This window comes from Mytilus edulis, chromosome 1 (assembly GCF_963676685.1).
Source record: "Mytilus edulis chromosome 1, xbMytEdul2.2, whole genome shotgun sequence".
Taxonomy (NCBI): domain Eukaryota; kingdom Metazoa; phylum Mollusca; class Bivalvia; order Mytilida; family Mytilidae; genus Mytilus; species Mytilus edulis.
The window spans coordinates 93094056-93111587 of record NC_092344.1 but is presented as its reverse complement, the minus strand read 5'-3'; the positions used below and the strand labels follow the sequence as shown (position 1 = coordinate 93111587).

The 17532-nt window shown below is 32.7% G+C and overlaps 1 protein-coding gene across 1 annotated transcript in view; it reads right to left on the bottom strand.

The window, feature by feature from the left end:
- Nucleotides 1–17532, bottom strand: part of LOC139495145 (plexin domain-containing protein 2-like) — a 32245-nt gene that overhangs the window by 3328 nt on the left and 11385 nt on the right. Inside the window, exons 9-12 of the mRNA XM_071283326.1 lie at nt 8276–8374; nt 6196–6338; nt 5412–5615; nt 2152–2188 (exon numbers count right to left, since the gene is read on the bottom strand). Coding sequence (XP_071139427.1) covers nt 2152–2188; nt 5412–5615; nt 6196–6338; nt 8276–8374 — 483 coding nt within the window. The remainder of the gene's footprint in view (nt 1–2151; nt 2189–5411; nt 5616–6195; nt 6339–8275; nt 8375–17532) is intronic.

Below are 17532 nucleotides of genomic sequence, written 5' to 3'. Positions count from 1 at the left end.
GGAAAACAAGGGAACAACAGAAACGCTGAAGTGCACCAAAAACAAACACCAACATTCATAGCAACTACTTGATAACAACTGCCATATTCCTGACTTGGTGCAGGACATTTCAGAAACAATGGTGGGTTGAACCGGTTTTTGGCTAGCTAATCCTCCCGTTTATATGAAAATGTTAAAAATATATAGCTAGAATGACAACCCTATGTGACAGAAGTACAGCACAAACACACGCAAGAACACTCAACACAAAGAAAAGCAAAGGACATCACAAACAGTGACGTATTTAAGTAACGTACATATAATCTTAACATTCATACAAATATTTTCGCAAGACTAGTCCAAACAGTTATCTAAACAATGATATTATTGAAAGGCTTTATTTATAATAATATGGACTACAAACGATAAGACATAACACATTATCCGATCCAAATCACAACAGATACATCATAAATAAATAAACGAATGTTGAGTGTATAAAATATCGAGACACGTCTCGTTGCAGTGCAAATTCACACTCGGCAAAACAGTCATATTTGGGAATAAGTCTCGTTCGGTACTTAGCAGACAGACAACAGAGATGTTAAAATCACATTGTAAGACCTGGTAAAAATGTCATTAGTTAGTTTATACACTGACACCTAGTATAGATCAACCAATTCGTGATAGTGTCCATACAATATTTAATCTTTCCTCCTCATAACTCCGTTGGAGCAGTTTCTGCATAAGGAGCACACTGCTGTATTTGAAGTGCGTATAATGTAAACATCCACGAGCATAACGTTCAACTGAGATTTGTAAACACCAGGCGACTGAGCAGAGGTAAATTACATGACGAGTTAAGAGAAATTGATAATTGGAAAGTTGAAATCATCGCGTTTGGTATAGATTTGACTGGGAAGTTTCTTGGTCTACAAAGAATTATAGTTCTTAACAATAGCATATAAGCAGAAGCGAAAGACAAGTATACAAAACTTTACCATATCACAATATTATTAACTCGATGGTGGGGTGTATTATTGCCGAGCTACGTCAAATTGATATTTACCAAAAAAAAGACTAAACATCGAAAGTAATGATTTTCAAAGATTAACAAAAAAGAACATCTGACTATAATACGTAATTAGATGATAAACAACGTCAGTAACTAGAATATATACGCCATGGCCATCGTGTATTATCTGTGAATTTGAATAATAATTTGAAACAGAGTCTGTCTCACTTGATTGAATTGTAAGATTGTCTTCCAACCACATGGACAATTTAGCAATACATCTCTGTTTTCATCAAATCAATCAGCACGTAAACAATGTAAAGTGAAAAGATGAAGATAGGGGTATCCTACAAATGTATATATGTAATTGGAAGATTAAATACAAATTCCCTTTAATGTCACTTCTTCCTTTTAAGATCAAAAAGAGACAAATCTTCAAAAAAAAACAACCACCTGTTTGATACATTATGATTATAAAATATACCGTCATTGTGTTATTGTAGTATTGTATTATGGTAAATTTGTATGTTTTTATAATAATTGAGATTATAACACAATGATGACTGCTGTATCTCTATTTATGACATTTTTACCTATGATATCTAGATATAGGAAGATGTGGTATGAGTGCCAATGACACAACCCTCCATCAAAATAACAATTTGTAAAAGTAAACCAATATAGGTCAATGTACGAACTTCAACACGGAGCCTTGGCTCAAACCAAACAATCTGTTTGTTTTGCTCACACATCATTGTCAAAATAATGAAATTCTAAGCGACTGTCATACAAGTGTAAAGTATAGCTAGATTAACAACCAGGTGTAATCCACAATTTTCTAGATAAAAAAATGCTTGTACCTAGCCAGGAAGATGACAGATGCTATCCATTCGTTAGATGTGCTTGAGCTTTTGGTTTTGTCATTTGATTAGGGACTTTCCTTTTTGAATTTTCCTCGGAGTTCATTATTTTTTATACTTTATACCGCTTATATTACCAAACAATTAAAAATTAAAAAAGTCCCAAAATGAAAAAGTGAAAAGGTCATTAGTTATATTATGCATCCTCTTCGATTCGATCAATATTGAGTTTGTGTTAGTATTGACATTTGTATAAAGTAAATTTCAAGTTATGTAATGTCTTTGATAGAACCTCACCTTTGTTTGATCGAACTGCATCACTTCTTACTGTACCCTATATCCAGAAATGGAAACAATGTATTGTAAATTTACAGCGAAAAAAATCCGAGTATATTTTGATGAGAATTAATGCTCAAATCAATTTCTTAATTTAAAACATCTTTCTAAATTACACAAAGTTATGTTTAATGTTACATCGGGTAAAATAATAACAGAGCTTTTCATATGTGGGCGTTTTTCAATAAAAGCGTAACTTTCAGACCTAAAAAAATGGAAAATCAACTGTCTAAAATGTAATTTCAAGAGTTATTTTGAATACCTCTATTATAGACCTGTGTGTAAACAAAAAGTGCAATCTTAAATACTCTTTAAAATGATATTATTTTCATATTTTGTGTACTGTTTCGTACGAAACTGCTTCTTAACACATATTTTTGCAATTTTAAACGTTTCCTAAAGACATTACAGTTTGTTTTCTTTATATACAAGAAAAATCTCATTTTGTTCTGAATTGGAGAATCATTTTTTTTTTATAGATAAAGATTAGACAGTACTTCACATATGAAGGTACAACAGTTAGTCTTGTTACGTAGTGGACATTTTGATGCGTTTGGACAAAAAGTTTCGTAGTTGACATCAACCCTATCTTTGTTAATAAAAACATAAAAAAAAAAATACATGAAACTAACCCTTGTTATTTGTTTTGCACGAATATAATTGAAAAAAGAGGAAAAAAACACTGCATTATAGTGGTAGTGTCCACTACGAAACGCGTTTTCTTCCATACTTGTTTCGTAGGTGACTGTTTCGTAGGGGACATACTCACATGTTTTATTCCCCCCCCCCCCACCCACAATCCCTATATTGCAATAGTAACAAGACTGATTGTATTCACCAAAGCATGTATTAAGCTGAACACTGATATTTTTTTCATAATTTTAAAACCAGATACTGAAGGAGATTTGACCCGTTTCGTCGTGGACATTAACAAAAATACGTTATCACTCTGGTCCATTTTATGTGCTCAATTTTTCTTACCAACAATTTAATTGCCGTTATAAAGGCATCACTTCTTTTGTAAGACCTTAATGTTTGTATCTCTTGCAAACAAAAATTACATTGATTTTATAAAACTGTTTATTAGCAAGTTTTAATGACTTCGTTTAGTAGTGGACATTTTGTCAGAGACACACCTTCTGAAATTTAAAATTCTATGTTAAAAGATGTTTATTAAAATGTGTTGGCTCTAAACATACTTTTGAATCATTAAATAACTTATATTAAGTGAAAATAACATTTATTTTTACACTTGTTTAAGATATTTTACAGTATGAATGTTGAATAGGCGGTCTATTGACATGCCATTTTGGTTGTTTTGGACCATTCAGGAATCAATATCTTATCAATCCCTCTAAAAAATAAACTGTTTCTTTGCTTAAAAATGTTAAATCTAATTCTATGTTCTGCAAAAAATATTGCTTGCAAAGATCAAATACATTTTTTTAAAAGTGGCTTGGACAAGAAAGTACGTTTTTATTGAAAAACGCCCATAGATAAAAGAAAATCGTGATGATTTAAAGGAAAATAGATAAATAAACAACTATCAATCAAAACGGAGCAAATATGACACTGAGAGTCAGAACATTGAAGCACAATAAAAACTTTTATCTAATAATGAAGGTAACTATTTACAAATCAACAATCCCCCAATATTTGCCTACATCCCCCCCTCCCCATATTTGCCAACATATTTAGAGGAAAATTTAAAAGAGAGAAAAACAAGAATGTGTCCATAGAACGCGGATATCTGCACCATCATTTTCTATGTTCAATGGACCTCGAAAATAGGGGGAAATCTCCTATTTGGCTTTAAAATAAAAAGATCATATCATAAGGAACATGTGTACTAAGTTTCAAGTTAATGGAAATTCAACTTCATCAACAACTACCTCGACCAAAAACTTTAACCTGAAGCGTACCGCTTTGTGAATACGGACGAACGGACGGACGAACGAACGAAATGATGCACAGACCAGAAAACATAATGCCCATGGCGCATAAAAACTCATTGACCCTTGAATCTGCAAACCGACTATTTGTCTTAAATTCATAAAGTAAAGATAGTACTAGGTTCGTCCCCATTCTACACGAGATGCTCTTGTGAGGAGTCTGTCTCATGTGAATAAATGAGCAAGTCGACAAGAAGAGGGCCACATTTGATTTCTATAGATTGTTCCTGTAAAACAATGTCTTCAAAAAGTAGAAACAATGTTGTTAAATCAACCATATGAATGATTTGTTACTTTTTGTTTTCATCAGAGCGGATTTTTTACAAAGTATATCCAATTTTGACATTTTGACTGAGTGAAATTTCACATAATGAGTCATGTATGCATATCATGTAGACACCCGGTGTTGAAGTCATAAAACTTTGCTCAGTGCTCGGAGCACAGAAAATCATACTCGAAACGTGAAATCCAACATTTTGATTGGTTGATTTTGGAGTACGAGTACAAAAAACGTCAAGGCCCAGTCTTGCTCGCTTTATTTGGAACTGATGTTTTCTTTTGTTTGTTAGCTTGATTTGTAATTTTATAATCGATCTACGAAATTTGAACTTCGGTAAATTACTGTTCACATAATTTATACTACTGGATGAGGAAAGATACATCTTTATTGCAAAGGCTTTAGTTTTTGAAATGATTTATAATGTTAAGAATTGCTTTAACTTCTAGCATCAAATGTTTAATTGCCAAAGGAAACTTTTTAAAAAAGGTGTCACACCGTTACATCGTACATTACAAATCGAATTTTTAGAATTTTAAAAGGCGATGCCTGACAAACGTATCTATTTATAAAAAAAATATATATCGAGAGTAAAAACTTCGCAAGAGATATGTTTTAAGAACTTGTTTAATTCTTGGTGCTTAGAAGTTTATAAACAAAATGTATATTTCGTTTTCAATGAACAACTGATGTTTTTTATTGTTCTTTATTAGGAACTTCAGTATGCATAGCAGGTTTTTTTATGTCCCAGAATTGTAGCGAAATTTGAGGAGAGAACAAATATGATGTCAAAATGGAACGTTGAGCAATGAAGAACTGAAGTCAAACAATATATCCCCTTAATTTTAACGTTGGTGGATAGTTGTCTCGTTTACAGTCATACAATGTATCCTTATTCTAATACAACCTGATTCTTGGTAACATAAAAAAGCAACCATTAGAAACAAATATCTGAATAAGTGATATATAGACTAGTCGTAATTGACATTTACCAAAGTTGATATGGGTGAAGGCTCTGGTGATAACGATGATGCTGTCGTTGTAGTAATTGTCGTCGTCGTCGGCCTTGTTGTTATTAATGCAGGTTTTGTCGAAATTGTAGTCGTTGATGTTGTCGTAAGTCTACTTGTGGTTGTTGTTGTTGATGTGGTTGGTATGTGTGTTGGTATAGGGCACTGCGAGGGTGTATCAACTGCCTGTATCATTATAAAGTATGAACAATAAAACGAAAATGTTATGTATAGCACAATGAGATATCAACCGAATGACACGATTAACAAAAATATACAGGCTTCATTCATTTGACGATAGCCTTTGATAAAAATAAATAAAAATATTTTTTATGCACGATTATAATTATAAAAATCATGTTCATCTAAAACTGTTGCAGTAGGGATAATGCGTAAAAGCCACTGTGAGGACATGTACACATAGACGAGAAATGAAATAACAGTTAAGAGAATTTAGCTATGTTGAATATATATTTTGCATGAAAAGCATATTTTCAGTACTTTCTTCAAAAAGCCATTGTGCGCACGCCAAATCTGATTTTTTTTTGGTTAAAACACAGCATTTTAGTTTGGTTAAGTTGAAGAACTTTGGAAAATAATAAAGGACAAATATGACGCTTGGCACCAGCAAATAAACTACAAAAAACACTTCACAATCATCTAAAGATTGAGCGACCATAACATTATAAATACTATCGGTTTTTTTCGGTAATAAATTTTCAACACTATAGTTTTATGTTATTATGTAAACATTTTATTAACTCACGTTTTCATCGCATCTATTGTTCCTCCAATTTTGTCGATGCCAATCAATTCCACTTGAACATCGTGCTGCTGCATGGCACCATGAACAATTGAACGCAATTTTAAGTGATGTGCAGTTTTCACATGTTGTTGCTTCATTACAGGCTAAAGTATAAAATGGAGAAACTCTTATTTTTTAAGAAGTTATCAACGTTATATATTATCAGAAACTTACGAGTACATATTCCATAACTGTAAAAATATAAGATAAAATTGAGAATGGAAATGTGGAAAAAAAAAAAGAAAAGACCATACACTTCAAGCAATCACCTGGATAACACTACATACATGTCATCCTTCATGAAATTTGATATATGTATACGTCATTGCAATGGCAACTCCAACGACAAAAATAACCAAAAGGCATCAAGAGGGGAACATACAGTCTTCACCATTAGACAGAGGACTACACGTCAATATCTAATGTTTTAAATCATCGCGTTTTGTTTTTTTAAACTGTGAGTATAGCTTTTGGAATTTTGGGTCCTCAATGCTCTTCAACTTTGTACTTGTTTGGCTTAACAACCATTTTGATGTGAGCGTTACTGATGAGTCTTATGTAGACGAAACGCGCGTCTGGCGTGTTAAATTATAATCCTGGTACCTTTGATAACTATATAGGTTAAACAGAAACACTCAGAGCTCTGACATCAATACCAATTATAAAAAGAACAAAAGCTATTAACATGTGACAAGATAACACAACCACTGACGCTGGTATATCAAATACATTCGAAGGCTCAATTGTACTTTTACAATATTCAAATTGCATACAAATAATTCCAGAAAAGAAACACAGAAAGTAACATAACTGAAATGTAATCATCAGACTGGCACTCTTATTTTTGTTTAATCAATGTATTTGTTAAAGGGTTTAGCATACGTGCTTTTTGTCAATGATGTTCTGTCTCTCTACCACTAAAGTAGAACCCTCCCTTTACTTAACATAAATCTCTAATACAAGCTGTTGAAGAATGGAGAGACTATCTGTGTCTTTTCATGTCGAAATCGAATTAACTAAAATTTGAAATATTGATGAAAGGAGAATATCGGTTAAGAAAAAAAAACTGGCTGAACTACTGAAAATCATCTAATGCCCAGGTCATTCATATACGAAAGCGACCATATAAGTTACTAAAATAAATTAGAAAAATCATTTGTTAGACTAGTAATCTGACTAGTACACCGTTTTTACAACGACTAAATATAATCCCCATTAACATATAAAGGAATCAAGTAGAATACATTCCTAATGTTTACCCCGCCCCGCCCCTTTCATGTTTTAGTGAAATTACTGTTGCTCAATTTTTAGTTGGAGTGTGGATATTGAATGTCCATGAGGTATTTTCTGCCTCTTTTCTGATAGTTATAATGTAGATACAAATACAGACAATTTACCTGCACACACACACACATAATTTCAAACATATGTGTTTCATACGCGCGTCTGGCGTATATACAAAATTTAGTCCTGGTATCTATGATGAGTTTATTCACATGTGTTGTGCATGTTAAACTGATGTGCCGACCAAAAGAAATAAATAAACAAACGCAAATAAAAAAACAAAAACACATGGTAAATAACATGAAAGAAGGACAAAAGATACCAGAGGGACAGTCAAACTCATAGATCAAAAAATAAAGTGACAACGCCATGCCAAATGAGAAAAGACCAGCAGACAAATAATAATACATAAGACTCAACATAGAAAACTTAAAACTAAGCAACAAGAACCCCACCAAAAACTGGGGGTGATCTCAGGTGCTCCGGACGGGTAAGCAGATCCTGCATTACATGTCAGCAGTCAGCTTCTCAAGATTTAAAATAAATTCGTTTACAATAGAGGTTAATTAGTGTGGTAAATGTTCATGGCAGTGTAATCAATGTTATTCATCATAAGTAATGTTAAGCTTAAGTAAAGTTAAGTTTATACATTGTCATTTTATTTTAATGTATAAAATTTGATTATACAAAGAAGAGGTAATACATTTTAATATCATTATAATGATTAATGTAAGTTATCCTTACATTATAAACTTACTCGGTAAAGGATCTAACACAATAGCAGTGTAGTTAGCAATATATGACATGTTTAAATTTATTAGATGGTAGCGAACTACAAATCTCGTATATCCACCAACTGAAAAAAGAAACGAAATGCAATATACAGCATATCATTATTCACAATTTTATGAGCACTTTAATTTACATCTTTTTTGTAAATATAAATCCTGTATCCAGATTTAAAATGTTTGATATACTTTTCAATGTCTACCTGTGCATATTATTTAATGTACGGATGCATGCAACCTTAAGTTGAGTAAGATACATTAAATACAAATTGTAACAGTTATTTATCGCTACGATCTATTTTCCATATGTACGTTTGTTTCCTATAAAAGACGTTTTAGTTCTTTTAAATTCTATAAATCTTCCAAACACATAACGAAGTTTGAGATTTGAATCATATTGTTTATTCCACTTTGTACTTTAATCCACATTTTGGATATCGAGGTTTTTTTTAGCAATGTGTATTCCCATTGCGGGTGAAGCGGTTTATAAGAGAAACTTAATTAACATACTATATAATAAAATATCATTTGTAGCGATCACCAAAAGGGGAAGTGGTTAAGAACACAGTATTATTTTTTATAGGGGGTTCACTCTATACACGCAAATTTTTATTGTGTTCACTACAGGGTAAATCGAGCAAATTTCAGCAAATTTCGATGTTTTACAGGTTTCCACTTTTAGCTACGGGCTCACGAGAGTCTTATATCTGATCTTATTGCTGTGTCCACAATTGGTATTCTACGTATTTCACCCGTATCGGTGTGGACAATTCCATGTTTACATCACATGACATTTCCGCGGGAAATACTTCTATTGAGACCATACAAATGGATGCAAATTTGGATTAATGCTATGTATTGTGAAATACATTGTTCTCTGTGTATATATTTTTGATGAATTGATGATCACGTTTTCTACAACATAGTTAAATGTAAGGTTTGTACACATTTATAGTCTACACAAGTCTATATTTAAAACTGAAGCCAGTGAACTGGTGCAGGGATATGGGTTACACTAAAGACCTGAAAGTGGACCTGAAAAGACCTGAAAAGACCTGAAAATATACGACTAAAATTATTCAAATTGCAATAACTTTTTTATTATTGGATGGAATTTCTTCAAGTTGGAATTTTATTAATTGTAAATATTCAAATTTCATTAAAATTAAAAAAAAATAAACTAAAAACAATTTTTTGATGCCAAAAGTTGGACCTGAACGGAGAAATGAAAAGACCTGAAGGGACCTGAAAATCTATGTCGGACTAATTCTAACTACAATAACTTTTTTAATATTCAATGGATATCTTTCAACTTTAGATTTTGTGAAACTAAAAGTTAATTATAATGATAAAATAAAAAAAATGTATGAAAAATACCATTTGGAAGTGAAAACTCGGAACTGAACGGAAAATTAAGTAACATAAATTTGCTTGAAAAGACTGCGGTCAGATTTATTCAATATCTTTAACTGTTTTCAATCATTCTCCTTGAAATATGAATTTTGCTATAGGAAAGGTATAATATATCATTGAAATTATAAAGAATTTTATCGAAAATATAATGGTTGAGTTACAAAATTCGGAACTTGTCGGTGAAATAAAAAACATGAATGGATTATAGGGGTAGTTGTATTTAAACTCGCAAAACATTGTTTTCCTATTTGTTTCTATTTTAGACAAAAGTCTATTGAAGAGAACGAATTACTTTATATTTATACAGGAATATATTTGAAAACAAAGTACATTGTTATTGATGAATCCTGAACCTAAAGGGTAATTACTAAAAGTTTTTATTCCTGTTCTTCATCTTGATAGTTGCTGGAGGGACTTCAATAATGAAAAAATCATAAATACCGTAAAACAAAGTCAATATGGTCCCTATAGGGTAGAGTTAGGCAGTACTAGTACTTAAAGTATATTACTCAGACTGCACTGTCACTATATCAAAGTCTAGTCATAAAAAAAAATCACGTCAGCACAATACAAGACAAGAACAGATAGACAGAGCCGGTATTAATGATTATGAAAATTACTTTTTTTTTGCTTTATCCTACAAATCGGTCTTTTAATGTTCTCCCCAAAACCTTAAAGTCTTAAATAACAATGAATCTATGTTTTTGCTTTGAGATCAGAATATTGTTGAAAAAATAGCTAAAAATTGTTTGCGTTTCTTTGTAAGAATGAGTCCGGGAAACGCTCAGAATGCGCGATTTTGCGTTATTTTTCTCAGAGCTTCTAGGGGCCTTGAGCGGTCCCCAGACTCCTCCCCAAATATTTTTTTCGGGGATATAATATTTTGCCTCACTATTAAAAGAGGCTAGTTACGGCCCTGCATTGCATGTAGCAAATGGAGTCATCAAACTTGTGCAGGGGTTACCTGTGATTGCAGTGGCAGATCCAGCCATTTTAAAGGGGGGTCCCAACCCAGAGTAAAGGGTTATATGCTCCCATTCAAATGCATTGATCGTCCAAAAAAAGGGGGGTTCCATCCCCCGGACCCCACCCCCTGGATCCGCCACTGGATTGGTTTTGTGATGAACATAGGCAGTGTATTTAACTTCATGAATATATACCTTTTTCTGAATTATTTATTTCTATGGTATATCTCTTTGACTTATAAGTTTTGACATCCGAGTTGGTATCTTCCATCTTTTTTTACTTGTATCAGTTTTGCGTATCATATTAGTATCTTCTGTCAATCAAAATTAGAGAGATGTGGTGTGATACCAATGAGACAGATCTCTACAAGAGACCAAATGACATCGAACATGAAAAGTTATCAACCATATTCTGTTTATTATTTTCGTTTTAAAAAAATGTGGAATTTTAGGCTCATTCAGATTTTGAATTTTCCGTTCAGGTCCGAGTTTTGACACCCCAACAATATTTTTCACATATTTTTTTTTTATATTATCATTATATTAAACTTTTTGTGTCACAAAATCAAAAGTTGAAAGATATCCATTGAATATTAAAAAAGTTATTGTAGTTAGAATTAGACCGACATAGATTTTCAGGTCCCTTCAGGTCTTTTCATTTCTCCGTTCAGGTCCAACTTTTGGCATCAAAAAATTGTTTTTAGTTTATTTTTTTTTAATTTTAATGAAATATAAATATTTACAATTAATAAAATTTCAACTTGAAGAAATTCCATCCAATAATAAAAAAGTTATTGCAATTTGAATAATTTTAGTCGTATATTTTCAGGTCTTTTCAGGTCTTTTCAGGTCCACTTTCAGGTCTTTAGTGTAACCCATGAAGATACATGTGCTGCATAATCCAATCACATTTCACATGTCAGGGACATTTCCACCAACAAAAAACAATTGAATATTTCCTAACCTGCCATATTTATTTTTATTTCATCTAATGTCATTCATGGCCCTGGTATCATCCCGAGACTGCCCATATCGGCCTTCAGGCTTTAGCCGAGGACTGATATGGGTCGAGAAATGTTACCAGGGCCAAATTTATGGAAAAGACATGCATGTTATAATCTATTTATCACATATTTAACTTTTGCAGGAAAGAGGGGAAAAAAGTTTAATTATAACATTTTATTAAACAACTTACTACAATATGTATAGAAATGCCCATGCTAAAGGAAAATTTCGACATCTGGTCATTCTGAACGGAGAAATTACTACAGCCAGTCATTAGGAAATCTCAGTCATGCATTACAAAATCACAACTGTGCATTACGAAATCACAGTCATGCATAATTATGAACATGAAATGGGACATCGATTAAATCAAAATGTCGTTTATTTCATTAACAATGTTTAAATATTAAAGTGTGACGGCTTTAGCCGAGGACTGATATGGGTCGAGAGATGTTACCAGGGCCAAATTATGGAAAAGACATGCATGTTATAATCTATTTATCACATATTTAAGTTTTGCAGGAAAGAGGGGAAAAAAGTTTAATTATAACATTTTATTAAACAACTTACTACAATATGTATAGAAATGCCCATGCTAAAGGAAAATTTCGACATCTGGTCATTCTGAACGGAGAAATTACTACAGCCAGTCATTAGGAAATCTCAGTCATGCATTACAAAATCACAACTGTGCATTACGAAATCACAGTCATGCATAATTATGAACATGAAATGGGACATCGATTAAATCAAAATGTCGTTTATTTCATTAACAATGTTTAAATATTAAAGTGTGACCATTTTTTTTTTTTTTTAAATTTAATATCATAAAAACAAGTTTAATTGATGTTCATTGTTTTCTAACAACTTGAAACGGAAATTTTTCACAGCTTTTTTCGGGGTATGACTTTCGATTATTATCACCGTTTCATTTCCGTAGTTCAATCGTCAGAATGCAGATACATTGTATCAAGAATAGTTAAACTGTCTGATTTATTCTTCCCAGCTACTTTATATTTGCTAGATGAAATGAATTTTAATAGCATAAAATTAAGTACTTGGATGAGAAATCAGAAATTACATCTGACAGTCACAATGTCGACCAAAATTGAATGCGAAAAGAAAAGTTGAAGTTTAGCTATGAAATTCCCTTCTTCACGGTAAGTTTCTTACTCTTTGTTTAATCGAAGAATTAAAACCATTTAATGAAAATGTTATGAAACAGGCTTTTTCTGTATTGGTCCTGTTGTACAATGTAGTTTGTGGATAGCTGTATAATTTTGAATCCGAGACTCGAAAACTGTTCTTGAATGAAGTTGCCTTAGTTGGTTAGTAAAAGTATCGATATATGGACTTTTTCATATTGGCCCTGTAATATGCCATTGATATTAAAAATGGCCTCTAACAGTTGTAATGGCCATCGGCGTTGCCTCAGGGCATAAATGAAGAGATAAATGAAAAATGAACAGATTGATGCCTGATATATTTAATTCCAAGGCCGTCAGTTGGCACCAGAAGCAACGAAGCAGCGCATGTATTTTAGGTGGGCAAATATCCACTTTTTGATATGGGAGGAGCTCTGACATCTCACGGCCTAGCTTGTCTGGTAAAACAGCTGTTGGACGTCAGAGTAATCTCCCACTAAGATATGACAAACTCGATTATCACAATAAAATCAAGCAATAGGGAGGTACACTCAAAGGTACACCCTCACCCCCATCCTTATTTTTATCTAGAAAAGGTAGGGGAGGGGTGTGGTAAGGTTGTTCTATGTTGACGATTTTCATTCATATTCACATTGATAAATTAAGAGTAAACGTCAATGAGGCCTTTTTTTTTAATTAGTTGGTTTACGGACAACTAGTGTCAAAGGTTAGGGTCGGAGGAGGTAAAAAAAATAAAAATAAAATAGCAATCTTAGATTTTTTTTTTGTTCACGTATAACTGTTCTGAAAAATTTGAGTTGGAGGAAAAAAAAAAAAAAATGCTGTTCATTCATGACATTACAGGGGTTGAGGAGGAGAAATAGTTTAGCTCTTATCTTGATATGCTTTGCATTTGATGGATGGATGGTCAATTGTTGTTTAATGTCTAGTGGCTAATCAGATGCATAATTAGGATGAGAATATGATAATGAGAAATGAAATGCTGAACTGACACACTGAGCCAGAATTTAAATGTGGTAGCTCACAAGGTAACAGTTCCCCCAAAGATATGTTACCTTACCCAAACACATTATTCTGACTCCTTTAATAATTGCAATTGCAGCGTGCTTGGCGAAGAAGCAGCAGATACCAATTTTTAAGTCTTTGATTTGACCGGGTCAAGGTTCAAACCCAAGATCTCTCACTCTCCAGGTGAACACAATACCATCACATTTAAGGTGCACGTGGTCTTCACGTATGAATATATGTGCATGTTTGACCCAAAAATCTTTTGAGGACAATATACTCCATGGTCCTCCCTCGTTGGGTTTTTGAATTCGTCTGCGTCATTTCGAAGCTTTTCAAAATACGCCGTTCACTACAAACGCTTTATTGACAGACAAAACGTTTTGGAACGCCTCGGATTTTTTTATTCACAGCACTCGAAAAATCGGGTCGGCGGAATAAAAAACAACACGAAATCAAAATTTTAATTTTATTTCACTTTTAAACAAAATCGGGTCGGCGGATCCGTAAACCAACTAATTAAAAAAAAAAAAGGCCTGAGCATGATAAGGACCCAATGACACAGTATGACTTAAACAACTTCGACCCTGGGTTCAAAGGTATTAATAAACCGATTCACCAATATAGATCTCCTTGCGCTCAAATGTAATCCTTGGTGAAGTATACAGTCAACTCCATTTACAGAAATATACAATGTATACACACTTTGTCAGTAATATATTGTCATGCTTCTGCATATTCACGTTTTTTTCATGCTAAACTTCAATTCTACATGTATACAAATTTTATTACGTAATGCTATAGGAGTAAGAATATTTTTAGCACCAATTTAACCAGCATCTTGGCCACCATCTAAATTATTTATCGAAACCATTGTGGAATTTCACTTACATAGGGATTAGTAATATAGAGTATTTTTGGTTAGTATGGCTTATTAATGGTAAGGTTCTCGAGATGTGCTTCTCTATACATTTTTGACGGTCAGTTTAATCCCATTTATCTCAATATTATTCCGGTATGATAGAAATGTCAACCCTGACCTATTCGTCTTGAAAGTGAAAATCTAATCTATTTGATGAACTAATTTCTTCTAAAATTAAACTGTACATGCATTATTTCTGTATTATTTGATTCACATTGCATATTTGCATGATAATGGGTTATGTATGTGTGAACTGTGTAGTGTATTGCAAGATCGTGGAAATGTGACATCAGTGAGCAATCATGTGACATTATTATTTGTAAACACACTGGCTCCTCATGTATTACGTGTCGGAATTATACATATACATTCAAAGTGCAATCAATATTTCAATCACTATTTTATGATATTTTTGTGTCTGTTTTTAGGTTTGCATATCAGTAGACATCTATAGTGTTTTTGTTCCTGATATGAGTTGTGATTTTTATAGAATTAGAAGGTAAGTCTAAATAAGTCATTGTGTGAGAGGGGGGATCAGAGGGGTCCTGATCCTGAAAACCCCAGCTTTAAAACATGAAATTCTGAGGTCTCACTCTGGAATAAAAAAAATATCAAATCCTGACATCCTGAACTTAAAAAACACCTAATCCTGACGACCCGAAAAAGATGACTCAACTTCAAACTTTCCCTCTAATTTTTCCTATATTTTTTGAAACACTCAAACTAAATTATAGAGCATTTGCTCCCCTTGAACTCTATTTGTCCCCTTCCCCATCATTTCCCTCATTACTCTTTAATTGATTTACAGTAACAGCTGTTTTGTGATTTTGACATGTTATATTAATTAACGTAAACTATAATTTTAATATTGAATATTGTCTTATATGAAGAAGGTTTTAGGTCGTGTTTCCTAAACATCTTATTGCTATTTGTCTGCCATGACTGGACATCACCCAGGTTCCTGTAAAATTTTGACACAATACAAAATAACTGATGCCACAATGGAAACAGGGGCCAGCTGAAGGACGCCTCCGAGTGCAGGAATTTCTCGCTAAATTGAAGACCTGTTGGTGACCTTCTGCTGTTGTTTTTTATATGGTTGGGTTGTTGAATTGTCTCTTTGACACATTGTCATAGGCAGATCCAGTGGGAAAAATTTGGTTGATTATATAGGGTATCACTGAAGCGTAACTGGACCCCCAACCCACCCAGCCCTTTTTATCCGCCACTGATTGTTGTATAACATCAATAGTTGAAGTGGGACAGATTACCATTTTAGAAAACTGGGTTTCAATGCTAGTCAATTAGAGGAAAATTTGATTTTCATTGGTTGTAGATATGAAATCTTATTTTATCGTGAAGTCAGATTTGATAATGACTTGAGGAATGAAGATGTAGTAATGAGTCTAACGACCCAATGTCATTTTAGTATATTAAAATACAAAATGTATATAATTATGTGTACATATATATCACTGATTCAGTGCATGTGGCAATGGTAAATAAACACTGACAATGCAAGTCTTAGATAACATTAATATAATAAAATACGATAAAAAATCATGTCTTTTTCAGGACTTCTGATCCAACCATGTAGTATGGCACGTTATTGAGATATGGTTTTGGTTGAGGGATGTTCATGAAGGACCTGTAGTACAAAGTATATCACTGGATTTAGCTCTTTGTCAAAGTGTATTTTTAAAGTACTTTGCTTTGAGCTCAGTTCATTGTTATGCAATTCATTCTTTGTGAAATAAAGATTTGACAGACAACTCTCATGCTCAAGGATTTGTCAAAGTAGTATCACCTGTATGTACAATGTAAGTAATAGGGAGGTACATGTACATGTTAAAGCATTCTATTTCGATTTGAACCAAGCAATATATTTCCATTGACCAAATTTTAAAAAACCCAAAAAACTAATTTACACAACAATGCTACTCCCGCTACTGAAAATATGATGCTATGTTGTTTTAATACACCTGTTGCATACTGATTACTCAGTCCTGAGTGTAAATGGTCCTTTAATCATGTTATACATGTAACAAAAAAAATACCAGATGCTTCGCAGGGCACAGTTTTATACGACTGCAGAGTTCGAACCCTGAACAGTTTGGACACAACATTCAATCTTGAATTTGGATTGTGATTAAATAGTTGACACAACATATAGGTTTCTGACACAGAATGAATGTGGTGTAAGAACTTAAACTTAAAAACTTAAAAAAAATAATTTAGACATTTATCTACATGTATTATGGTCCACTATCCAAAATCTAAATGCATGGTCAGATTCAGCATATCAAAGAACCCCAAGAATTCAATATTTAAAATCAAATAAAGTTCAATTTTGAACCCTTTAGACCTCAATGTGGACCAATTTGATAACCGGGCCCAAATATCAAAAATCTAAATAAGTTCAATTTTGAAACCTTTAGACCTCTATGTGGACCAATTTGATAACCAGGCCCAAATATCAAAAATCTAAATACTTAGTTATATATCAAAGAACCCCTTATATTTATTTTTTGTTGAAATCAAACAAAGTTTAAATTTGGACCAACTTGAAATTTACAAAAAATTACCAAAATAATGAAAATTGTTTAAAACTTAATATAAAGGGCACAACCTCCTTAATGTGTCAATTGAACATTTTTGTTATGTTGATTTATTAGTAGATCTTACTTTGCTGAACATTATTGCTGCTTACAGTTTATCTCGATCTATAATAGTATCCAAGGTAATAACCT